A 25,436-nucleotide genomic window follows, 5' to 3' on the forward strand; every position below is an offset into this window, starting at 1 on the left:
TGTGTTACAGGAAGGCAAACTGTTGGATTTCAGTGAGGTTTTTATTGTTTGATAAGGGGAAACACTTTTCATACGTATCAGTCTGTTTGTAAAGGCTCATACACTTTAGTATAACAGTAGTGGAAGTATAGTCAGAATATATTTGGATAACAATGATGTTCTTAGGACACAAAATAAATATGACAAGAAATACATAGAACAAGTACCAGCTGATCACATTCACTTCCCAGTTCTTACAGGGTCAGGTGAGGTAAACAGGGCTCTATGATTGGCTTCTGGACTGAGGCTAAATATCAAAGTGTTATATAGTATAGATTATACATTTATTTTTAACACGCACATATACACTGGTATGTATATCAATATATACTTTTGCAGGCCTTTTTTTACAGAGCCTACTTCCCTTTTTTTCCAGTGAAAAAGATTTGTGAGCACATTTTATAAGATAGATTACAGTAACCATGACAATCATGATGTAATCAATACCTGATAGTATCTGTGGGAAAGTAGAAAAATGTACCTTAACAATACTGTTAGTTTCAGTTATACACTTCACGGACGTGACCACAATCAAAGTTGTGTTCGTATGGTAGAAGGATAAAAGAAAAGAAGAGAAAACATCTATTCACTCATTGTTCTCTTTCAGTCATTTTTTGTCTCTCTTCCACACCATTGCAGTGACGGACAGAGAAACACTCCTTTACAAACAGTATACACTAGCCATTCATTATAAAAGAGTACAAAAACACACAAACTCAACATTGGCTAAATGAAATAAAAGTGAGAAACCAGTACAAAAAAGTACAAAAAGTCCATCTCTGTTTGAACATCTCTTATTCCTCTTCCATTACCCACCTTTCTTTCAGGCACATCTTCCTATATCCCCTCTGTATTGCTTTTATCCAGTCTGCCCATAGGGCTCCTCCAGTTTCTCTCAGTCTCTACCACTTCTCCCTCCCACCCCTATGAGTTTAGGTGCTCCACCTGAATGGTGGAGGTAGCCACGGTGAGACAGAGGTCCTTGTGGGTCACTAGGTCTGCCACACTGACTGATTTGAACTGGATGTCCCCTGCAGCGACTGTTTTATACTGGTGCAGGTCAAAAGGGCTGGATGCCGTCTCTGCCTGAGAGTAGCTACCCTGGTTTTGTCCTTGTCCATGATCTCCACCTTGTCCTCCGGCTCGGACTGCCCCACTATCAGTGCCCTCTACTTGGCCTTGACCATGAGAACCTCCCTGGTTCTGGGTATGGCTTTGGTTCTGTTGGTTCTGCTGAGAGTGCTGTGCAGCAGCCACCGCCGCTGCAGTGAGCGGGTCTGAGTTGTGTTTCTGCATGTGTTTCACCAGGTACGTCTCCTGAGAATAGAATACAGAGGGTTAGAGCGAGAGTTGACAAGTGTGCACCAACACACACTATGCACAGACATGCACACTGTCTGAAGCCTGTGGAAATGTCTTTTGAAAGTTAAAGGTCTGCGACTACTACATGCTGGGTGCCTTAACAGTGGTGTTTCTCTTACAGAGGTGTATGTGCGGTTGCAGAGGCCACAGGAGTAGAGCTTGGCGTGTTTGACCGTGTGAGTGGACAGGTGGACTTCCAGACTGGCTGCGTCCGTGTAACCACGGTTACAGTTGGTGCACTTGAAGGGTTTGTCCTTGTTGTGCTGCCGTCTGTGAGACTGGAACAGAACAGGACCGTTCAGGACTCATCTTCAAATGGGTATTTGTAAGACTGTAACTACTAAGGGTTAGTATTACTAAGCTTTCACCACCGGGAATAAAAACCAAAGAAAAAAGGGACAGTAGTCACCTGTAGGTTGGAGAGTTGTGTGAAGGATTTCTCACAGCCCGTATGAACACACTTATAAGGCCTGTCTCCTGTGTGGATCCTACAGAAGCATGGGAGAAATGTAAACAGGCCCTCCATATTCTCCTTTCAGCTATCCTGTGATCCACACCATTACAGATGAGGGAGATGAAGAGAGGAAAACACTGTAGACTATTGAGATGTCCCCAGATAGAGATGGAAAGTCTATTGAGAGTCTCCCCCCAACCCACAGAGAAAAAGTCTATTGAGTCCCCCCACCCACAGAGAAAAAGTCTATTGAGAGGCCCCCCACCCACAGAGAAAAAGTCTATTGAGAGTCCCCCCCCCACCCACAGAGAAAAAGTCTATTGAGAGTCCCCCCCCACCCACAGAGAAAAAGTCTATTGAGAGTTCCCCCCCCCACAGAGAAAAAGTCTATTGAGAGTCCCCCCCCCCACACAGAGTTCCCCCAAAAGTCTATTGAGAGTTCCCCCCACAGAGAAAAAGTCTATTGAGAGTTCCCCCCACAGAGAAAAAGTCTATTGAGAGTTCCCCCCCCACAGAGAAAACGTCTATTGAGAGAGCCCCACAGAGAAAAAAATGTATATTGCAATGCCCCCATAGAAAAAATAGTAATGAAAGGCAGAGAAAGGGGCAGATAAGTAGTACATCGCCCTCACCTGTTGTGCTGCTGTAGATGACTGAGCTGTCTGAAGGACTTCTGACAGAAAGAGCAGGTGTACGGTTTCACCCCTGTGTGGATGCGGATGTGCTGGGCCAGATAGCTGGAGTTGGCAAATGACTTGGAGCAGTGGGGACACTTGTGAGGCTTGGACTCAGTGTGGTTTCTGGAAGAAAGAAGAGAAGATAGAGAGAGGGAGGAGGGGAGAACAGTGTTGCTTTTCTTTAAACCTTGATTGATAGGGAAAATCACACTTAAACTCCCTCTATTACTCAGTGACTGAATTCTAAAAATTAAATTTCTCTAAAACGTAACAGTATTCCACTCTGACTCAAATTATTTTCAAACTGATCATGTATACATGTATGTATGTGTGTGTGTGTGTACGCGCAATAGAGAAGCAGCAGTGTAGAGGTAAGGATACCAGACAGACAGACAGACAAGAGACAGAGGGACTCGAAGTAGAGACGACATACAATCGTGCGCACGCACACACACGGCGTGCGCCTTTCCTTTTCACAGACATCCACACACACCCAGCCACACAGTGCTAGCAGCCAATAGAGGGGAGGGGAGAGGGGCAGGCTAGGTAAAGCCTGTAGGGTAGAGCTGGTCAGGTGGAGCTGCTGTGAGCAGTACCGTGTGTGCTGCTGTAAGTGACTGAGCTGTCTAAAGGACTTCTGGCAGTAGGAGCAGGTGTAGGGCTTGGCCCCGCTGTGGATGCGGATGTGCTGGGCCAGGTAGCTGGAGTTGGCGAATGACTTGGAGCAGTGGGGACACTTGTGGGGCTTGGCCTCTGTGTGAGACTTGGAGTGGATCTGCATGTCTGACTTACTGAAGAAGGTCACAGCACACATCCGGCACCTACGGGACAGAGAGACAGACCAGGGAGGGAGGACGAGTGGGAGAAAGGGAAGACATGAAGGAAATGAGGGCATGAGCAGGTGAGAAACAGAGATGAAAATACAAAAAGCAAGGACAAAGAGACATGGACATGAGAGATGGGCAAGGGGGAGGAAGAGAGTGGAAGAAGGGAGAAGCATGAGACAGCAAGTGGGGAAAACAAAGGAAGAGAGGAAAATAAAAAATACAATGGGATAGAAAGCAAAAAAGGAGCAAATGAAATGAAGAGGGATATGAACAAAGCAGACAGAAGAGGGAGGGAAGGGGGAAGAGAGAAAGAGGGTGAAATCAGTGAAAACAGCAGGAAAAAGAGCAGATTCTGCTGAAGCAAGAAATAGAAAGACAAAAAGATTGCTTGAAAAGTAGGGAAACATTTATGAAGGAGAGAAAAAGAGAAAAAAAGGAGTACAGAAGTAGGCAAAGGTGTGTGTGTCCAATGTGTGCGGGGCGGATGCATGAGGGAGGCAGAGAACGTGTGTCCATGCTGCAGAGTAAACACACAGTGTGTTCCAGAGAGCAGGTACATACACATAGTGAAATACTTAAGCAGGTGTGTGTGCTGCCACGGCATGCAGTGGAGTCGTTCTGTGGTTTGTGTGTGAGAGAGAAAGAGAAGTGCCCGTGCCCAGCAGCACCTAGTGTTCATCCACAGCCTGTGTCTAACCTCTCTGTCCTGACTATCATCTACAACATACAGACATATGGGTGTGCAAGCATTCCACAGCTTCACATTCCTATGGGGATGCACAGCACAGCAGGTGTTTTTTGGCCCTTCTGTGATGCCATAGGTCCGTACCTGTAGGTCTTGTTGCAGTCTTTCCCGCCATGGTTCTCGTCTTCGTTGGCGAGGTCGTACGGGTCAGTTGTATAATGCTGCGAAGACATAACCACCTATCAAATGTCACACAAACATTAGAATCACGTCCATCATATTAAAAAGGCACACTGTTGTAAAAGACTACATTAGCTTTTTTTGTGTTGCTTAGTCTGAAAATCAATGAGCTTAGTCTGGAATTGTTTTAGAGGGAATAGGTTTGATTTTGGTTACTATGGAGTTACTATGTTAACTGTCTCACCTGCCCCCCTGATGCCAAGTGAGCCAGAATCAACGCCTCATTTCCAGCAGAGAGGGTGTGGCCACCGGCAAGCACCCCCCTCCCTAGTGTTGACTTCTTCTTCCTTCCTCGCTTCAAAGGTGTCGGCATGACAATCACCTGGGGGGTTCCACCTTCCTGTTTCTTGTCTAAGTGAAAAATGTGTGTCAGAGCTTGACAATACGTGAGTGAAGTGTGTATTTTTCAGTGTTAGGATAAAGGAGGGTGGAGACAATTGTGTGTGTTACCTGGAGTGTGCAGTGTAGAGACGATCATGGTGGGATGTCCAGAGACAAAGGACTGAGAGGAGGAGGCAGGAGAGACCAGCTGTGTACCTTGAGGGGTAGTGATGACCAGACCCGCTGCAGAGAGGGGAACATTTAAATAAGATACAAAACAGACATTGATGGAAAAAGACAATGCAAAAGTGTGATAAATAGTACACTAACAATAACAATTGACACACACACCTGCTGTCATGATACCAGTGGAAGCTACGGGCACCACAGTGATGTTCTGGGTGTGAGGGGGGTGTAGGTGACCCCCTTGGCCCTGCCCCCCTCCCTCCTGCTTGGGGACAGTGAGCATGGTTGTCTGGTAATGAGAGGAGGGGAACGAAGTGTTCTTCTCCTGGTCCTTCAGTTGCTTCAGGAACATGGCATTCTCAATCTGACAGAGAAAGTGAGAAATCCTTGTTACAATATTCCAAACTACAAAAAAGAGTATTTGCTACAATCAAAAGGTGTCACTTGCAATATACTTTAACATTTTAAACGGAAATGTCTCACTAAACATACCTGTCCTTGTACAGGCACAGGGGACCAGAAGTACTGAGAGTTAAAATGGGAATCCTCCATAATTTCTGCAAAGGAAGAGTAACACCGCCATATCACCACTAGGCCAAACAGCTAATCACTCATCAATTGAAATAAAAATTGGCTACATTGTTGTACGTCCGACTGGCACCTTTGGGCGACAATCTTAAATCATTTAAATGTCACTTCACATACTAGCTAGCTAATGAAACAATAAATGGTAACTATGTTGGTACTTTATTTGGTTAGATAGCTGAAATATTTGGACACGTATTACAATAATTATTCCCCCGGGTTAGACAATGATGTGACTTGTTAAAGGCTAGCTAGGTAATTTAGCTTCCTACTATAAATGTGCATTGTTGTGGTTGCATAGGAAGGAGGACCGTGCTAGCTCGCTATTACATGGGTTTTCCCCTTCAAAGTAATTAATTTGGTGATTGGTGGTGATACAATGTAGCTAAGCAATAATTCGAACACAAATACGATGTCTAGGTTGCTAACGTTACTTGTTTTTTTCTGAGCTGCAAGTGCTAACTTATAAACGCTAGGCGTTCTAATAAAACCACGAGAGGAATGTTATCGGACTCTCGCGTCTTCGACGCCTGTAAAAATAGAAAAGCAAAGCACAAAAAAAATCGAGGATTAAAAAAAACTGACTATCTCGCACAGACTTCCGGCTGTCCAGACAGAGAAGAGACTCGTCGGGTACAAGTCGCTGAAATTGAAAAATAAGTACTATGGTTGTGAAGACAAATAACAGCATTTACCCGCGCTGACAGCGCTTCCTCCCTTCCCGGAATTCCCGTAGCCCGGTACAGTTCAGAAACTATGTTCAAATCTTTCAGATTTTACAAATTCAACGAGTTTGTTTTCTCTCCTTTTTTTCTATTTTTTTATTCCTTGTGGAGTCGCTTGTCTGCGCTGCACTTCCTTCGAAGAAGGTCGAGTTAAACTCTGTGAAGAAACAAAGCTCTCTGAGTGTGTGGTGATGTCATTTCCGTCGAATGAGGTCTAATGTTTGAAGCTTCAAATTGGTACTATCGCTTTGCTATTATATTTAAAACGCAAATCAATGCAATTTCTCCTTCTGCGTATTTTACTGCTATGTAATAAACATAAAAAAGTTATAATGTCCCACAAGAAGTCTAATTTAGTAAGATCTCTGAAGCCCAAAGTACAGTGACAATCAGTCCACATGGTGTCACCAAAGATCTTTGGTAATGTTCTGTAAACGCAATCCAACAAACACACTTCCGTCAAATAAGGGCGGATATTGCCCTCAACATCCGGTAGGTGAGGTCACACGTAAACACATGGCCGTACGAAACATTTTACTGTGTTACATTTTTGGTGGAAGAAGTATAGAGCTTTATACACATTCACACAATGAAAGTTAAAGTCATCTCCAGGAATCCGGACGACTATGTCCGTGAGACGAAGTTGGATATCCAGCGTGGTAAGTACAGATAGTTAGCCAGCTAGTGCATATTAGCTAACACACAGTTTAATCCACTGTATAGAGCTATAGCGTGCTCAATCGGCACTGTCAAAAAAACTTATTCTAACAGTGTATGTAACCTACAGTACCAAGAAATTACGACCCGTCCCTCCATCCGTTCGAGGTGCCAAGAGAATACACCCGTGCCCTGAATGCCACCAAGCTGGAGCGCGTGTTCGCCAAGCCGTTCCTGGCTTCTCTGGACGGCCACAGGGATGGGGTGAACTGCATGGCCAAGCACCCCAAGAGCCTCTCCACAATGCTGTCCGGCTCCTGCGATGGAGAGGTAGTTAACTAACTAACTGTACTTTGAGTTAGCAATGGCCTGGTTAAATATGAGTTGATTGCAAATCCAAGAATTATAGGCTACATGTCTAACTTTGGAATGGTCAAACATATATAATGATAAGTCTGTGCATTGACATAGTGCATCTAAATGACCTGTTTATACTGTAAGACTAACTGATTTGTTTCTCAGCTGAAGGTGTGGAATCTAACCAAACGTGAGTGTGTTCGTACACTCCAGGCCCATGAAGGCTTTGTCAGGGGGGTGGTCGTCCGCTTCTGTGGCACCTCCTTCTTTACGGTACAGTATCTGTTCCACTATCCAGGGTTGTATTCACTAGGGCACACTAACTTAATGTTGTGCAATGGATAAGTTCACATAGAACCTCCCCATTCTGGCCCATTTGCTTCCGTCTAGTGTATACTAACCAGACCAGGGGTATATTAATTACTTGGATTCCGTTGCAAAATGTTTGGTCTGTTGCAACGGAAACTGTTTACCGTTTACCCGAGGTACCAAACGGAAGTAAACCGAATGAAACTGGGAGGGACCAAACGGAAGTAAACAGAATGAAACTGGGAGGGACCAAACGGAAGTAAACAGAATGAAACTGGGAGGGATCTAAATTGCTCTAATAGAAACTCTTGTTTTTGTTGCAAAATGTTTTCTATGTGGAGCAATGGTTTCCATTGCAAAATGTTTTACAACAGACTAAATTAATTCACCCCTGGGTTTATCTCACAGAATGGTTGCCCTCTGCTGAATTGCAGTCTTGTGACACCACTTCATTATGAATCAACCTCAAACTTCTGTGAAAGTAAACATGCTTGTGTTTCTGAGTAACAGGTTGGTGATGACAAAACTATAAAACAGTGGAAGATGGAGACTCCCGGCTACGGAGAGGAAGAGGAACCTCTCAATACTATTCTTGGAAAGGTATGGAGGAGGAGTTGTCTGTCTGTCATTATTCTGCTCAGTTAATATCCCTGAGAGTGTATCTCTGACCAAAACTATCTGACACTGTAACACTGTAAAATGTGCATACCATTGAGTGGACCATACATTTACATTTACATTTAAGTCATTTAGCAGACGCTCTTATAACCAGAGCGACTTACAAATTGGTGCATACACCTTATGACAACCAGTGGAACAGCCACTTGCATCTAAATCTTGTTGGGGGGAGAATGGGGGGGTGAGAAGGATTACTGAGCTGCACCCTTACTTACCCTATCCTAGGTATTCCTTGAAGAGGTGGGGTTTCAGGTGTCTCCGGAAGGTGGTGATTGACTCCGCTGTCCTGGCGTCAATCATTAAAGATTGTAATGGCTTTAAGCCCATGATGATAAGTTTTTCACTTTATATAACTTTTATGGGTTTGGAGATATTCCCTACAGTCTTGAATTGAATTGAATTGATGATGATGATGATGATGATGGTTGTTGTAATGTATTCCCCCAAGTCTGTGATGATGATTGAGGATGTTTGTTCCTTCCAGTCTGTGTTCACCAGCATCGACCACCACCAGAAGGGGGGTGTGTTTGTGACGTGTGGCCAGCAGGTGGATATCTGGGATGAGCAACGCAGCAGCCCCATCCGCTCCTTCTCCTGGGGTGTGGACAGTTTCAGCTGCGTCCGCTTCAACCCTGTAGAGGTAATCAACTCTTTCCCTGTGTGTATTGTAGCAGAAAGTGTCTCAGAGTATGATTGCTGATCTAGGATCAGGTCCTCCATGTCCATATAATCTTGTTAATTATAATCTGAAAGGCAAAGCTGGTCCTAGATTAGCACTTCTGCTCTGAGACTCTTGGTGAATACGGACCCTGACATTGCTATAGCACAGACAGAAGGTGTAACCCAGACACGTCACAGAGGCTATAAAGCTGAAGTATCCGTTTTAGAATGTTTTCTGACCACCAAAATGTATAGTAGTGAGAGGAAGTCCAGTCGCGGGTGGTGGGAGAGGATGGGACTAGGGGAAACTGGGCTGACATTCTGCAAATTCTCATTGTTGAAACAATACATTTTTCTGTTCCCAAAACTAGAATCTGTTACGAACACAGTGTACTAATATTTATAGACTTGACGCTTTGCCAAACTGGGGGAAAAAATGCGTTGTTTAGAAGGAGTGCAAGATCGAATTGAGTTTGTGCGCACACACACCTCACAGAGGAGGCGTTCCCGAACAGAAATATGCAAATACATGCTACAACGCGCCAATAGGATCTTGCTAGCTCGTGCTTGGCTTTGCCTACCTCCTTGCTCGTTTTGCCCACTATGCTTTGTCTGTTCAAACTGTAAATGACACAGATGAACTATCTTTTGTTAGTTATAGATATCTTTGGCTATAGCCTCCATACACCAGAATAATGGAGGCTATACCCATATCAGGACTATGTTGGTCAAAGGTTGTAAAAACACAGAATTGTATGACTTTTAGAAAAATGTTTTGTTGACCTTCCTGCTTTTCTCCTCAGACCGAACTTCTAGCAAGTTGTGCCTCTGACAGAAGTATTGTGCTGTATGACATGAGGGAAGCGACACCTCTTAAAAAGGTACATTTCTACGTTTACATCTCAAATGACACCCTATTTAGTACACTACCATTTGACGAGGGCTCGTAGTGTGCTGTTTGGGATGCTACCCATTAGAACTGCACAAGTAGTCCAATTTTAATCGAAATTGACATGCACAATATCCATATCGCAAGAGGCTGCAATATTTTGAAATGCCACTTAGCCATCTGTCTAACGCCCGTTTTTAAAAAAACTTTTGATATATTATTCTAGTTGACAGAGTTCACTTTCTCTCCTCTTTTGGCCGCTTCCCAATCCCACACACAAAGCCCCGGCCCCTGTCACTCAAGCAGGCAGTTCCTCGTGCTCCAGATTCACTGCATGCATTGACCAAACAGCATGCAGTCAACAGATTTCTATTCGTTTGTGTAACTTGCTCTCATCTATTTAAATCTAATTAGGGTTCCATTTAATTGATTTAACCAGGTAAGTTGACTGAACACATTCTCATTTACAGCAATGACCTGGGGAATAGTTACAGGGGAAAGGAAGGAGCCATTTAGGTCAGATTAGGAATTCGGGACACCGGGGTTAACACCCCTACTCTTACGATAAGTGCCATGGAATCTTTAGTGACCACAGGGAGTCTGATCAGAGGCAAGGCAGCAGTGGGATGCAGGATGGTAGGCTGCTGGCCATGGGAAACATGGGAAACGCTGACCAACACTTTGTTTCTTACTCTGTCACAACCATCTCCTCCCTTTTCTCGTTGTCATGCCAAACAAAACTGCATTCCAAGTAGCCACTGTATTCCAACCATAACATTTGAATGATCATTCTATTTCTATAATTCTAACAGGAAAACCAAGTGTTTTGATGTAAAATTGCAATCTCAATATTTGGTAGAAAAATTGCCATTAGATTTTTTTGCCCATATCATCCAGCCCTACTGCCCATGACTTTGCCCTTTACTAAACTCATTTTCCATTCCATACTCTCCTCTCATTACTGAATGTGTATAGTGGTTAGTGTATTGAAGTATGAATGTGTGATTTCCTATATAGGTAATCATGAATATGAGGAGCAACACTTTGTGCTGGAATCCCATGGAAGCTTATAATTTCACCTGCTCTAATGAAGATTACAAGTGAGTGATGCAATTCAACATGTGTTGAGTTTACAACATGCTCCCTACATCACATAGGCCTCATTCATTCCTGGAGAGAAGTTTGTATTTCCAATGCTAATAATGATTTTGTTCATGCAATTGTTTGGGGAGTCATATAATTATTATTTCTAATGTACATGTACACTTATTTTACAATACCAGCATGTCTCACAAGTGTTTTGTATTTACTGTCCTTGCACCACAAATGAGAGAAGCACGGTGGTGTGTGTTAACATCTCATCTTTGTATTTATTAACCAACCGCATGCGTTTCCTCCCCCTTCAGTCTGTATACATATGATATGAGGTACCTGGACAAGCCTTTCACCGTCCACATGGACCATGTCTCAGCCGTGCTGGATGTAGACTACTCTCCAACTGGTAAGGAGTTTGTCTCGGCCAGCTTTGACAAGACCATCCGCATCTTCCCCAAAGACAGTGGCCACAGCAGGTTAGTGGTGCCAGGGGTTCAGACACTGGGTTCCAGCAGATTGCTGGCTACTCCAGGGTTGTTGTTCTGAATCTTACATCTCCGTGTGTGTTTATCATCAGCTTTGATGTATTTATTTTTGTACAGTAACATTGTGTTCAGTGTGTGTGGTTGTGTGTGTGACTTCACAGGGAGGTGTACCACACCAAGCGCATGCAGCACGTCATCTCCATAAAGTGGTCGTCAGACAACAAGTACATCCTGAGTGCTTCAGATGAGATGAACATCAGACTGTGGAAGGCCAATGCTGCTGAGAAGTTGGGATTGGTGAGACACCGTCCTCTTCCTCTCCTTTAGAAGTAGTGTACGCACGTCCTGTAACTTGCAGGTGTCGGTTATCAAAAGTAATGTCATGAAAGAAAGATGGATCCCAGATACATTTTTAGTTCTTACCAATAACTGATAGGCCCATATGCTAATATTCTGATGCATTTGTTGGAGCTCTGATTTTGGCCTTCCGTTTTGCGAGTTTGCTGGATTCCTCAACCTGCCATGGCCTGATGCCCACCGTGGTACTCTCTGCATGGTAAGAGAGAGGGAGGCCGGGGTGCCAACAGCAGTGGCACTGCCAAGGGCTCTGATGGATGCTGACTGACTTGGAACAGAATCACTTTCAATAAGTACAATGGATCAATAGGGACAGCAGAGCAGGGTTAGTGACAGACTGGAGCTATTTGGAACTCTTGATTACCAATAGACAAAGTCTGACCAGTCAGTCAGTGTGGGCAATGTGGCACTATAGAGTGGATTTAAAGGGATAGTTTACTAAAATGTATTTTTGGGGAAATAGTGACTTGAATTACTTAGAGGCGTTACAGCAGGCTAACGTTAGCATCGCCCAGCCCAAATATTGGATGTACTTTTTGCCCACTTTGGCATTACTGTTATGTTTTCTTCAACCTCTTAACTCTCTATGTTCAAGACATTATTTACACATTAATTGAAATATAAGGTTCTGTTTTGCGTATCTTCAACATTCTTACACCATCTAGCCTTACTCCTTTCATCTGATGCCAAAACCAGCATTTAGCCTACAAGGATGAATTGCAAGGGAGATGAATGGACGTTTTTCGGTGCCATCTCCAATATCCATCCCCCTTCTACTTCACTCTTCCTTATTCCCTTAATGCAGCTTAACACTGGAGAATTGGGAACATATTGGCACTTGTTTTACTGTCAGTGTATAAGAGGTGATTTATTCTGTAGCTTTGCACTTAAACAGATCAGACGAGCCCAGCTGCTATCAGCAGTTTGAATAGGCCCAATCACTTAAAGAGAGCGGCCACTCTGGAAATAATGAAGCATTAACAATCAAATTGGACTGGAAAGGTCTTTAATTAAAAAGAAATGCTGAATCAAGGCTGTCTGTCAGATCTCAGGAAGAGTGGAAGTCTTCAGCCTGTTTGTTGCAACTGCAGTGTCTCTCTGGTTTTTGGCTTTTGATGCCATTCTATGAGATTACCTTTGACCTCACTGTGACTGTCATTCTTTTTTGTCCCGTGATCCTATTTTTCATGTTATTTAGAGTAACATTGACCTTTGACATATTGTAAATTCACCTTTTGAAATCACACCAATTATTGTATGTATCACACATTCTCATGACATTCGTGAGAAGTATGGCTATATATAGCCTATACATACAGCAAGCTCAAAGTATTGAGCAGTGACACATTCTTTGTTTTGGCTTTGTACGCCAGCACTTTACACTCCATATCAGGGGAACCGTTTAGAGATGACAGCACTTTACACTCCATATCAGGGGAACCGTTTAGAGATGACAGCACTTTACACTCCATATCAGGGGAACCGTTTAGAAATGACAGCACTTTACACTCCATATCAGGGGAACCGTTTAGAGATGACAGCACTTTTCACTCCATATCAGGGGAACCGTTTAGAGATGACAGCACTTTACACTCCATATCAGGTGAACCGTTTAGAAATGACAGCACTTTACACTCCATATCAGGTGAACCGTTTAGAGATGACAGCACTTTACACTCCATATCAGGTGAACCGTTTAGAGATGACAGCACTTTTACACTCCATATCAGGGGAACCGTTTAGAGATGACAGCACTTTACACTCCATATCAGGTGAACCGTTTAGAGATGACAGCACTTTACACTCCATATCAGGGGAACCGTTTAGAGATGACAGCACTTTACACTCCATATCAGGTGAACCGTTTAGAGATGACAGCACTTTACACTCCATATCAGGTGAACCGTTTAGAGATGACAGCACATTTCACTCCATATCAGGGGAACCGTTTAGAAATGACAGCACTTTACACTCCATATCAGGGGAACCGTTTAGAGATGACAGCACTTTACACTCCATATCAGGGGAACCGTTTAGAGATGACAGCACTTTACACTCCATATCAGGGGAACCGTTTAGAGATGACAGCACTTTACACTCCATATCAGGGGAACCGTTTAGAGATGACAGCACTTTACACTCCATATCAGGTGAACCGTTTAGAAATGACAGCACTTTACACTCCATATCAGGTGAACCGTTTAGAGATGACAGCACTTTTCACTCCATATCAGGGGAACCGTTTAGAAATGACAGCACTTTACACTCCATATCAGGGGAACCGTTTAGAAATGACAGCACTTTTCACTCCATATCAGGGGAACCGTTTAGAAATGACAGCACTTTTCACTCCATATCAGGTGAACCGTTTAGAAATGACAGCACTTTTCACTCCATATCAGGTGAACCGTTTAGAAATGACAGCACTTTTCACTCCATATCAGGTGAACCGTTTAGAAATGACAGCACTTTTCACTCCATATCAGGTGAACCGTTTAGAAACGACAGCACTTTTCACTCCATATCAGGTGAACCGTTTAGAAATGACAGCACATTTCACTCCATATCAGGGGAACCGTTTAGAAATGACAGCACTTTACACTCCATATCAGGTGAACCGTTTAGAAATGACAGCACTTTACACTCCATATCAGGGGAACCGTTTAGAGATGACAGCACTTTACACTCCATATCAGGTGAACCGTTTAGAAATGACAGCACTTTTCACTCCATATCAGGTGAACCGTTTAGAAATGACAGCACTTTACACTCCATATCAGGTGAACCGTTTAGAAATGACAGCACTTTTCACTCCATATCAGGGGAACCGTTTAGAGATGACAGCACTTTTCACTCCATATCAGGTGAACCGTTTAGAAATGACAGCACTTTTCACTCCATATCAGGTGAACCGTTTAGAAATGACAGCACTTTACACTCCATATCAGGGGAACCGTTTAGAAATGACAGCACTTTTCACTCCATATCAGGTGAACCGTTTAGAAATGACAGCACTTTTCACTCCATATCAGAACGTTTAGAGATGACAGCACTTTTCACTCCATATCAGGTGAACCGTTTAGAAATGACAGCACTTTTCACTCCATATCAGGTGAACCGTTTAGAGATGACAGCACTTTTCACTCCATATCAGGTGAACCGTTTAGAAATGACAGCACATTTCACTCCATATCAGGGGAACCGTTTAGAAATGACAGCACTTTTCACTCCATATCAGGTGAACCGTTTAGAAATGACAGCACTTTTCACTCCATATCAGGTGAACCGTTTAGAAACGACAGCACTTTTCACTCCATATCAGGTGAACCGTTTAGAAATGACAGCACATTTTGTACAGTCCCCCCATTTTACGAAGACAAAGTATTGGTACAAATTCACTTATGTGTATTTAAGTAGTGAAGAGTTGAGTATTTGGTCCCATATTCCTAGCACGCAATGATTACATCAAGCTTGTGAATACACACATTTGTTGAATGCTTTTGCTGTTTGTTTTGGTGGTTTCAGATCATTTTGTGCCCCATAGACATGAATGGTAAATAAGTTATTATATCATATTGGAGTCACTTTTTTATTGTAAATAAGAATAAAATGTTTCTAAATACTTCTACGTTAATGTGGATGATACCATGACCAAAACACACAGCTACCATGACCAAAACACACAGCTACCATGACCACAACTCACAGTAAATGCATCCAAAAATGTTGTAGTCACAGGTTTAATGTAATCATTGCATGCTAGGAATATGGGACCAAATACTAAACTTGACTACTTTAATACACATATAAGTGAATTTGCCCCAATACTTTTGGTCCCCTAAATGGGTGTGGGAATTTCTAAACGGTTCACCCGATGTGGATGAAAATACCCTCAAATTAAAGCTGACAGTCTGCACTTTAACCTCAGTCATTGTATCATTTCAAAACCAAAGTGCTGGAGTACAGAGCCAAAACAACACATTTGTCACTGTCAATACAATACATTTGGAGCTCACTATCTCTGGAAACACGGCTCATACAGCTACATAACACCTTAAGCCTCCTCATTTTCTATTGAAAGAGCGTTGAGGCCATAGAAAACTCTGCAGAGTCAGTGTTGCTCTGCTCCTTTTTCACTGTAAATGTTAAGGTTTTCATAAATAACATTTAACAGGTTGTTGGCCTGGTCTAAGGGAAGCAGTGTACCTCAACATCAGCAGCAGCTATTAGCTAATCTCCCTTCAAATTGAATGAATTAAAATGAGAATAAAAGCCTTGGAAGAGTGGCCAATTAGAGATCCTCGGAAACTACGTCCGGAGAGAATGAGAATGAGAGATTTGTTATGAGGGAGAGGAAGGGAGATGGAGAGTGAAGGGTGTGTTGGACGGCTGTCTATAGCCTGCTCTCTGACCATTCATTCAGATTGGAATGTGAAGGGTGTGTTGGACGGCTGTCTATAGCCTGCTCTCTGACCATTCATTCAGATTGGAATGTGAAGGTTGTGTTGGACGGCTGTCTATAGCCTGCTCTCTGACCATTCATTCAGATTGGAATGTGAAGGTTGTGTTGGACGGCTGTCTATAGCCTGCTCTCTGACCATTCATTCAGATTGGAATGTGAAGGGTGTGTTGGACGGCTGTCTATAGCCTGCTCTCTGACCATTCATTCAGATTGGAATGTGAAGGGTGTGTTGGACGGCTGTCTATAGCCTGCTCTCTGACCATTCATTCAGATTGGAATGTGAAGGGTGTGTTGGACGGCTGTCTATAGCCTGCTCTCTGACCATTCATTCAGATTGGAATGTGAAGGGTGTGTTGGACGGCTGTCTATAGCCTGCTCTCTGACCATTCATTCAGATTGGAATGTGAAGGGTGTGTTGGACGGCTGTCTATAGCCTGCTCTCTGACCATTCATTCAGATTGGAATGTGAAGGTTGTGTTGGACGGCTGTCTATAGCCTGCTCTCTGACCATTCATTCAGATTGGAATGTGAAGGTTGTGTTGGACGGCTGTCTATAGCCTGCTCTCTGACCATTCATTCAGATTGGAATGTGAAGGTTGTGTTGGACGGCTGTCTATAGCCTGCTCTCTGACCATTCATTCAGATTGGAATGTGAAGGTTGTGTTGGACGGCTGTCTATAGCCTGCTCCCTGACCATTCATTCAGATTGGAATGAAGGGTGTGTTGGACGGCTGTCTATAGCCTGCTCTCTGACCATTCATTCAGATTGGAATGTGAAGGGTGTGTTGGACGGCTGTCTATAGCCTGCTCCCTGACCATTCATTCAGATTGGAATGGAATGTGTCTATAGCCTGCTCCCTGACCATTCAGATTGGAATGTGAAGGGTTGTTGGACGGCTGTCTATAGCCTGCTCTCTGACCATTCATTCAGATTGGAATGTGAAGGGTGTGTTGGACGGCTGTCTATAGCCTGCTCTCTGACCATTCATTCAGATTGGAATGTGAAGGGTGTGTTGACGGCTGTCTATAGCCTGCTCTCTGACCATTCATTCAGATTGGAATGTGAAGGTTGTGTTGGACGGCTGTCTATAGCCTGCTCCCTGACCATTCATTCAGATTGGAATGTGAAGGTTGTGTTGGACGGCTGTCTATAGCCTGCTCCCTGACCATTCATTCAGATTGGAATGTGAAGGTTGTGTTGGACGGCTGTCTATAGCCTGCTCCCTGACCATTCATTCAGATTGGAATGTGAAGGTTGTGTTGGACGGCTGTCTATAGCCTGCTCCCTGACCATTCATTCAGATTGGAATGTGAAGGTTGTGTTGGACGGCTGTCTATAGCCTGCTCCCTGACCATTCATTCAGATTGGAATGTGAAGGGTGTGTTGGACGGCTGTCTATAGCCTGCTCTCTGACCATTCATTCAGATTGGAATGTGAAGGGTGTGTTGGACGGCTGTCTATAGCCTGCTCTCTGACCATTCATTCAGATTGGAATGTGAAGGGTGTGTTGGATGGCTGTCTATAGCCTGCTCTCTGACCATTCATTCAGATTGGAATGTGAAGGGTGTGTTGGACGGCTGTCTATAGCCTGCTCTCTGACCATTCATTCAGATTGGAATGTGAAGGGTGTGTTGGACGGCTGTCTATAGCCTGCTCTCTGACCATTCATTCAGATTGGAATGTGAAGGTTGTTTATGTACTACTTAGTGTGCTAGGACTGGTCCATAGGTTGGTCGTTAGGCTGTTAGTCGACCAGTATTGTTTTTAGTTGAGCAGTAGTAAATATACCGTACCAGTCTCAGGTTTTTGACACCTACTTATTTACCAGTTTTTCTTTGTTTTACTTTTTTTTTTAATATTTGAGATTCTTCAAAGTAGCCCCCCACTTGCCTTGTGGCAGCTTTCCACACTTATTATCTCAAACAGGTAGTCACGTGGAATGCATTTAAATTCCTTTTTAACAAGGCAAACCTGTTATTTGTGGAATTTACCTCTGCCACAGAGGATAAGGTCATTAGAGTAACTGCACCTTAGATTTCAGCCCAAATAAATGTTTCACAGAGTTCAAGTAACAAACACATCTCCACATCAACTGTTGAGATGCAGAATGCTGTGGTAGCCATGCTGGTTAAGTGTGCCTTGAATTCTAAATAAATCACTGACAGTGTCACCAGCAAAGCACCATCACACCTCCTCCTTGCTTCACGGGGGGAACCACACATGCGGAGATCATCCGTTCACCTACTCTGCGTCTCTCAGACACGGCGGTTGGAAACAAAAATCTCACATTTGGACGTTCTAATGTCCATTGCTTGTGTTTCTTGGCCCAAGCAGGTCTCTTCTTCTTATTGGTGTCCTTTAGTAGTGGTTTCTTTGCAACAAATCAAACATTAAGGCCTGATTCACACAGTCTCCTCTGAACAGTTCATGTATTATTATTCCAGTCTTTTACCGTTCTCATTGTCGGAGTGGACACATTGTTTGCGGCGCGCACAACCTATGCTACACTTGTGAGAAACAAGTTTTGGTTTATTTCATTCCGTTATTTGTTTTGTCAATTTAGTCATTGTCTTGTTTAGAGTGCTCCTGTCAATATTGAGTAAGGACACGCAACTGATTTTACGCATTGAAGTTGGCCTATAGGCTACCTGGCCTGCTCGCAAATGTAGGCATATAAATGTGCCCATTTGGGGATCTAATAGTATTTCTGATTGGCTTAATGCACCACCGCAAGCTGTGGAGCTTCTCTGTAATCTTTTCTTCACCTCAAACAGCAAGCAAACTAAGTCTGTTTTTACATCCATTGAGAATGACAATAATTCCTAAATGTATTTGAAAAATCTTTTGAGCTCTCTCCCTTTCCATAGCCAAAAAAAGTCATACCCTGATCTAGTGGAAACGTCATAAAATAGGCCTCCCTGATTACTTCTTATCCGTTGTGGCTTTATAGGATATTTTTTACATAGTTGGCAATATAAGTTACATTTTAGGTTTAAAATGTTCATTTAGATTTGGATTACATTTTGATAAACTAAATGACAATGATTTTGAGATACGAAGACGTTATTATAAATGAAATTGTTGCACAAAAATGTGCATATGAGAACCATAACTGGATCGCAGATCAGATCGGTAGAAATGGTAAGATAAATTGCCATTCCACATGAATGATTTCCGACTTCTCATATAGCCTATTACCGGCAACTTCAGGAGAGTAACTGCAGAATCTGCGAAAGCCAGTAGGAACGGGAGGAAGATAGTCGGGGCAGGTTTTTTTCCCCCCTTCTGGTTATCTTGATCTCTTGCTCCCTCTTGAGTATTTTTTCTTATTTAATCAAACAGTGACCTTAAAGCATCAGACAAGCTCAATACATATATATATATATATAGTTTATTTTATTGAAACGCATAGGGTGTGTCTATATATGGAAAATTATACATTTCGTCCAATCGATGGTCGAAAGAAGAGACGACATTCAGTGATCCAAGATGGTTTTTGGTCGGGGACAGCCCTATACTGTAGATGATAGTGAATATTGGGGCCTATCGTTCAGTCATAATATCCAAGTCACAAAGATGAGCGAGCAGTAGTAGGTGTTAAAGATAACTGTATCCAAAGATTAACATTTTCAAACCTGCTTTTCCCCATAGTTCAACATCCCAGGGGACAGTCATACAGTTAAACAATTTGATATAGATATCAGTTTTCCCATGAAAATGTTGTCATTATGGACGGGCAATTAGTGTATACTGATAAATGAGGCTCCCAAGTAGACCTCAGTAGTAGATTGAAATCTATTTTGCTTTTTATTTTCTCTCCCTTTCTCTTTCTTTCTCTCTCCTTCTTACCTACTATTTATTTTTCTCTGTTGTCCCCCCCCCCGTGGTCTAGCTGGCTCCTAGGGAGAAGGCAGCTGTGAACTACAGCCAGAAGCTGAAGGAGAAGTTCCAGCACCACCCTCAGATCCGCCGCATCTCGCGCCACCGCCACCTGCCCAAGTCCATCTACAGCCAGAGCAAGGAGCTGCGTGTCATGAAGGAGGCTCGCCGCAGGAAGTATGGGCTCCTCCTTTACCCACGCCTCTGTCTACCCTCCAGTGGCTTTCTGTTCTCTACCTGCAAATATCCTCAATACTCTTGTTTGTAACAGTTTAACCACAGACGTCTATATATTACAGTATGTATATCAGTAGAATTGACTTCTTGGTGAAGTTCTTGGGAAGGTTAGTGTTGTTTTGGATGTTATTTGTCTGTGTTGATGGGAGGAGGTTTTTGGGTGGTTGACCTGGTCTGTGGCCTCGCCACAAAGGAAACTGTCAATCTCTGTTAACACAGTAGGTTCAGAACTACCCTGGCCTTTGTCCAACTATGGCAGAAGGTCCATGTAGTGGTTGAGGCCGTAGCTGGCTGCCAGAATAGGTCTGACTGCCCTACCAAGGCACACTTACCCTAATGGGCGACAGGATGGTCCCTCATGGCTTGGTCATCATGGGCTTTTTGCTCATTTACACTAAAGTCTCTAAGGGGATGTGATGGTGTCATCATGACCAGTTGATGATTCATCAGATATTAGTCTGTGTTGATTTTTGGTCCTGAAACGTAGTAACACATTATCGTAATATATCATCCATGTGTACCTAGGAGCTACATGCTCTGTGTATTTTTCACATGTCATTATTAGTGTATTCTACATTTTATGACATCAGTCCACCTGTCTAGCACTAACTCCTTTGTGTACTCTGCTAACGGTTCTCTCTCTTGTGTCTGAATATTCTCATGAATTGGTTCCTGATGTTTGAGTTAATTTCTGCCTCATTGTGTGTCCCAGGGAGAGGAACGTACGCAAGCACAGCAAGCCTGGCTCCATGCCCGTGGTGACGGAGAAAGAGAAACATGTGGTCACTGTTGTGAAATAGGACACCAGTGACCGTGTGGCGTTGGAGGACTGAAGGACTACTCTGCCTCTACAAACACTTGGGCCACGTTCAGACATACACAGCTAGTTTGCAAAATGTCGGTATGTTTCCCAAATTTCTCTCGTTTTCCAGAAATTCCACGTACTTGGATTTCCTGCTTGGTCCCTCATGGTTCCAGGACACAGGAGGTTGGTGGCACCTTAATTGGGGAGGATGGGCTCGTAATAACTGGAACAGAATGGGATCAAATACATGGTTTCCATGTGTTTGATGTCATTCCATTTGCTCTGTTCCGGCCATTATTATGAGCCATCCTCCCCCCAGCAGCCTCCTGTATTCCAGGAATATTCCAAACTGGATTTCTGACAAACCTGGCCAGTTGGGAAAGATACCAGAATTTTGCAACACTGCACACAATGTTGTGGATCCTTTCAGTTATATTCATGACAATCTAATCTGCAGCGTTCAAAAGACTGCACCCTCCTGAACACAACCCCCTCTAAAACTTTGAAAGAACTCATTCCACCTCTCCAAGCAAGGCTTGATTACAAAAGAGAAATATGGGTCAATATTTTGAAGTTTGCTGACATAAGTCTCCCAACTGTCATGGTAAAACTTTGTACCCCCAGATGAAGATTTCATGAATGCTATTGTTGGAACAGTAATTTGGGGATGATATTGTATTGAAATAAGAATACACTAGAAACCAAGAAGAACAACATGCGTCAAATATCACCAGAACGTTTATTTTAGAAACTATCTTGAAAATGTTTGTCCTCCCTACACCACCACATACCTTCAGCTATTGTTTACTGATTCAGTAACCTTAGATTGCATGATGCTACGGGTTGACTATATTGACAGTGATTTTTGTATTTATTGATACACTGCTAATAAAGATGTGGTATGATATTTTTGGGTCTGAAATGAGTACTGTTTTTTGGTAGGCAAAATACACTGATTCTCATATCGATGCGACAATACTTTTCAATGCTTGTTTATTACATTTTTTAAAAGTATACAATTAATATCCAAGGTGCTCAGATTGGCATAATTAGTGTTTTGTTTGGCATATTTTAGTCATATATTTCTGAATGGTTATTTTAATGTGCCTGAGTTTTAGTAACCAAGGAGGTCTGTATTGTAATTGATATACCTACAGTTGAAGTCGGCAGTCTACATACACTTGGGTTGGAGTATTTTAAACTCGTTTTTCAACCACTCCACAAATTTCTTGTTCTCAAACTATAGTTTTTTCAAGTTGGTTAGGATATCTACTTTGTGCTTGTAATTTTTCCAACCAATTGTTTACATTCAGATTATTTCATTTATAATTTACTGTATCACAATTCCAGTGGGTCAGAAGTTTACATACACTAAGTTGACTGTACCTATAAACAGCTTGGAAAATTCCAGAAAATGTTTGACATCATGGGAAAATCAAAAGCCAAGACCTCAGAAAATGAATTGTAGACCAAGTCTGGTTCATCATTGGGAGCAATTTCCAAATGTCTGAAGGTACCACGTTCATCTGTACAAACTATAGTGCGCAAATATAAACACCAGGGAGAGGCTTGCAAGCCGAAGAACACCATACCAACTGAAGCACGGGGGTGGCAGCATCATGTTGTGGGGGTGCTTTGCTGCAGGAGGGGTTGGTGCGTTTCACAAAATGGATAGGTAGGAAAATTGTTTGGATATATTGAATACTACCTCTCAAGCCATCAGTCAGGAAGTTTAAGCTTGGTCGCAAATGGGTCTACCAAATGGACAATGACCCCAGGCAATACTTCCAAAGTTGTGGGAAATGGCTTAAGGACAACAAAGTCAAGGTATAGGAGTGGCCATCACAAAGCCCTGACCTCAATCCTATAGTTAATTTGTGGGCAGAACTGAAAAAGACTGTGCGAGCAAGGAGTCCTACAAACCCGACTCCGTTACACCAGCTCTGTCAGGAGCAATGGGCCAAAATTCACCCAACTTATTGTGGGAAGCTTGTGGAAGGCTACCTGAAACGTTTGACCCAAGTTAAACAATTTAAAGGCAATGTGATGAAAGAAATAAAAGCTCAAATAAACAATTCTCTACTATTATTCTGACATTTCACATTCTTAAAAAATGGTGATCCTAACAGACCTAAAACAGGACATTTTGTACTAGGATTAAATGTCAGGAATTGTGAAAAACTGAGTTTAAATGAGTTTGGCTAAAGTGTATGTACACTTCCGACTTCAACTGTATGTTGCAGGGCCGTCAAACACAACATTAGACAGATTATTTTTACCAATGATTTTTTTTTACCATTGTGACTCAAGGTGCATGATCTTGTATAGGGGTTACTATAGATGAAGGTTTCTTTGGCTGTGACAAGTGTTAAGTATGCCACTAGAAAGGATCCCCAAAGTTGCCTTCAGGTGGACAACAACTGGAAAGAGCAGGCGAGGCAGGCCAAAAACTACCTAGCGACGGAGAGTAGTGGCTGAGCTTGAAGTGATGGGTCTCATGGGATACCACAAGCTGTGGCCAGAGATGGAGACTGATGGCAGAAGGTTGTTGCAGCCTTATGTACCGCCCGAGATACAAAGAGGATTAAGTAAAGCAGTAGCTACAAGTTCAACACACCTTTATCAGTGTTTTGGTGTTTAATGATTTCTTGGCATTCTGACTCAAAGTGGATTAGCTTGTGTTGGGCTCAGTGTATTGATGCTAATGGACTTATTCTTTATGAGGTATAGTGTTCAATCCACTTTATCACAGAAGGATTTAGCTATGATGCTTATGCCTTATTTCATAATCCTATCAAACCTGGATCACGGGCACGGTTTGGGAAAGGGGGATGTTAGGACTGGGCCTTCAGATGAGGGGTTATGATTGGGCCTTGAGATGAGAGGTTAGGGCTGGGCCTTCGGTCGAAGGGTTAGGACTGTGCCTTCAGTTGAAGGGTTAGGGCTGGGCCTTGAGATGAGGGGTTAGGGTTGGGCCTTGATGAGGGATTAGGACTGAGCCTTCGGGTACGTGGTTAGGTCTGGACCTTGGGATGAGGGGGCTGGGCCTTGGGATGGGGTGAGAGTGGATAAGAGAGGTGTTTGACATGATGGGACTAAAATGTTAAGAAGCAGTGTCACAAGAAGCAGCTGATAAATCAATGATAGACATGGACTGTGTTGGTGCTAGCTTTTTTCTAGGACAAATGTTTTTTATTTGTTATTATTGTACCTGGATGGTTAAAAGTAGTATAAAGTGTCACCAAATTAGGAATAGGAATGCTGTATATCACAATTTTATTCATTCCTCCAGTTGGAGAGGCAATCCTATCAGATGAGAATGTTTGCTGCTCAACAATATGCTGCACCACACAGCAAACTGGACAGCGACATGGTGTTGAAATGCACATTTCTAATGTGCCAGTTTAATTGTGTGCTGATGAAGATTTGAACTTTCGCTGTACATTTCACATCACTATTCTTCCGAAAATGCTCTTTAACAGGCAAATGTTTTTTATAATCTGGTCCAGCTGCAAATGACTTCCAGTCCGTGTTTTGCAAATGCCTGATGTCAACGAAAATACGTCGACAATCGCCCCTCTCCCCTTCCTTTTTCATGAGCCACTCGCGCTCAGCTTTGTTCTACGCGTCTCTATCGCTCCGCCTACTCTTCCTATCAGGATTTTTTCATTGCATCCATTTTTGTGCATTTAAGAAATCTCCAAGAATTATAAACCTGGAGGAAAGCGAGAAAGAGAGTGTGGGGCAAGGACTCGAAAGAAAAACTAACAAACAAGGAAAGAGGCGACGTCTTTATTTCAAAATGCGAGCAAACCCATTCTAAAGGATGACCGCGATGGGTTAGACAGGATTTAACATGATTGCAAAATAAAAGGCAAGAGCTCTATTCTATATTTCTCTACAATTCATCCGTGAATGGAATAGGATAATTGTGTTTGGAATGCTTGTTTCCAGAAGACCGTACATTTTGTTTATAAAACCAAAGGGCCTCTGTCCAGCATCTCCAGTGTATGTCTCATAGGCTACTGGAATTGGGGAGTTTGTGTGAGAATTAGGCGATCATTCTGTTGGATAGGTGTCTTGTGTTCCTCACCGATTCATTTCTCTGTATTTATTATGAGCTGTAGCAGCCTGCTATACCAGAACCTCTGAAACCCAATCAGATAAGGTTCGTGTATTGGGTGGAAATTGAGGCTATATAGAAAGCATGTCTGCATTCCTTGTAAAAATGAAAATTTTGACATATTGTGTCTTATTATTCAAGCCCGAATATACCGGCATGCGTCAGAATATATGTGAACAATCCAACCGAAATGTCTTGCATTAGGGTAGCCTATGCTAGTGGTTATGATTATGAACACAAGAACAACACCAATTGAATATTTCAGCCTAATATTAGAGAGAAGCCATATGATTTTGAAATTAGGCAATTTTCTATTAAAATTAAGTATATTCATTCTATCA

The 25,436-nt window shown here is 42.8% G+C and overlaps 3 protein-coding genes across 9 annotated transcripts in view; 2 read left to right on the forward strand and 1 right to left on the reverse strand.

The window, feature by feature from the left end:
* Positions 1 to 22: 22 nt before the first annotated feature.
* LOC118374938 (zinc finger protein 384-like) lies at positions 23 to 6,326 on the reverse strand. 6 transcript variants are annotated; one of them, XM_052494497.1, is made up of 11 exons: positions 6,072 to 6,326; positions 5,284 to 5,348; positions 4,957 to 5,155; positions 4,735 to 4,848; positions 4,469 to 4,635; positions 4,189 to 4,283; positions 3,129 to 3,353; positions 2,488 to 2,655; positions 1,811 to 1,889; positions 1,521 to 1,679; positions 23 to 1,356 (listed from the first exon to the last, which is right to left on the reverse strand). In XM_052494497.1, the coding sequence occupies exons 2-11, from the start codon at positions 5,341 to 5,343 to the stop codon at positions 964 to 966; spliced, it is 1,659 nt and encodes a 552-aa protein (XP_052350457.1). In that variant the 5' UTR covers positions 5,344 to 5,348; positions 6,072 to 6,326; the 3' UTR covers positions 23 to 963. The 6 variants fall into 6 exon arrangements, with proteins under 6 accessions (XP_052350457.1, XP_052350458.1, XP_052350456.1 ...); XM_052494498.1 differs by lacking the exon at positions 6,072 to 6,326 and adding an exon at positions 5,811 to 5,976; XM_052494496.1 differs by lacking the exon at positions 6,072 to 6,326 and adding an exon at positions 5,649 to 5,801 and having other exon boundaries at positions 4,189 to 4,265.
* A 228-nt stretch (positions 6,327 to 6,554) lies between these two features.
* Positions 6,555 to 21,879, forward strand: LOC118374936 (DDB1- and CUL4-associated factor 13-like). Its single transcript, XM_035761428.2, has 11 exons — positions 6,555 to 6,760; positions 6,889 to 7,088; positions 7,281 to 7,388; positions 7,935 to 8,024; positions 8,587 to 8,742; positions 9,566 to 9,643; positions 10,669 to 10,751; positions 11,058 to 11,222; positions 11,393 to 11,528; positions 19,944 to 20,107; positions 20,880 to 21,879. Exons 1-11 carry the CDS (start codon positions 6,691 to 6,693, stop codon positions 20,965 to 20,967), a joined length of 1,338 nt encoding a protein of 445 aa, XP_035617321.2. The 5' UTR covers positions 6,555 to 6,690; the 3' UTR covers positions 20,968 to 21,879.
* Positions 21,880 to 24,634: 2,755 nt separating this feature from the next.
* The window catches only part of LOC118373995 (regulating synaptic membrane exocytosis protein 2-like), a 257,928-nt gene continuing 257,126 nt past the window's right edge, over positions 24,635 to 25,436 (forward strand). For both annotated transcript variants that reach the window (XM_052494501.1, XM_052494502.1), the window contains exon 1: positions 24,635 to 24,846. The gene's annotated coding sequence lies outside the window, so the exon portion shown is untranslated. The remainder of the gene's footprint in view (positions 24,847 to 25,436) is intronic.

Source organism: Oncorhynchus keta, chromosome 34 (genome assembly GCF_023373465.1).
Source record: "Oncorhynchus keta strain PuntledgeMale-10-30-2019 chromosome 34, Oket_V2, whole genome shotgun sequence".
Lineage (NCBI taxonomy): Eukaryota > Metazoa > Chordata > Actinopteri > Salmoniformes > Salmonidae > Oncorhynchus > Oncorhynchus keta.

Bases quoted from the DNA above. Each gene is read 5' to 3' on its own strand.
- LOC118374938 (XM_052494495.1), bottom strand. The intron at 4,636-4,734 runs GTAACACACACA...TTTTTCACTTAG, and splicing joins CTCTACACTGCACACTCCAG to ACAAGAAACAGGAAGGTGGA. The intron at 4,284-4,468 runs GTGAGACAGTTA...GACATTTGATAG, and splicing joins ACTTGGCATCAGGGGGGCAG to GTGGTTATGTCTTCGCAGCA.
- LOC118374936 (XM_035761428.2), top strand. From the start codon at position 6,691: ATGAAAGTTAAAGTCATCTCCAGGAATCCGGACGACTATGTCCGTGAG. The intron at 6,761-6,888 runs GTAAGTACAGAT...TGTAACCTACAG, and splicing joins GAAGTTGGATATCCAGCGTG to TACCAAGAAATTACGACCCG. The intron at 7,389-7,934 runs GTACAGTATCTG...TCTGAGTAACAG, and splicing joins GTGGCACCTCCTTCTTTACG to GTTGGTGATGACAAAACTAT.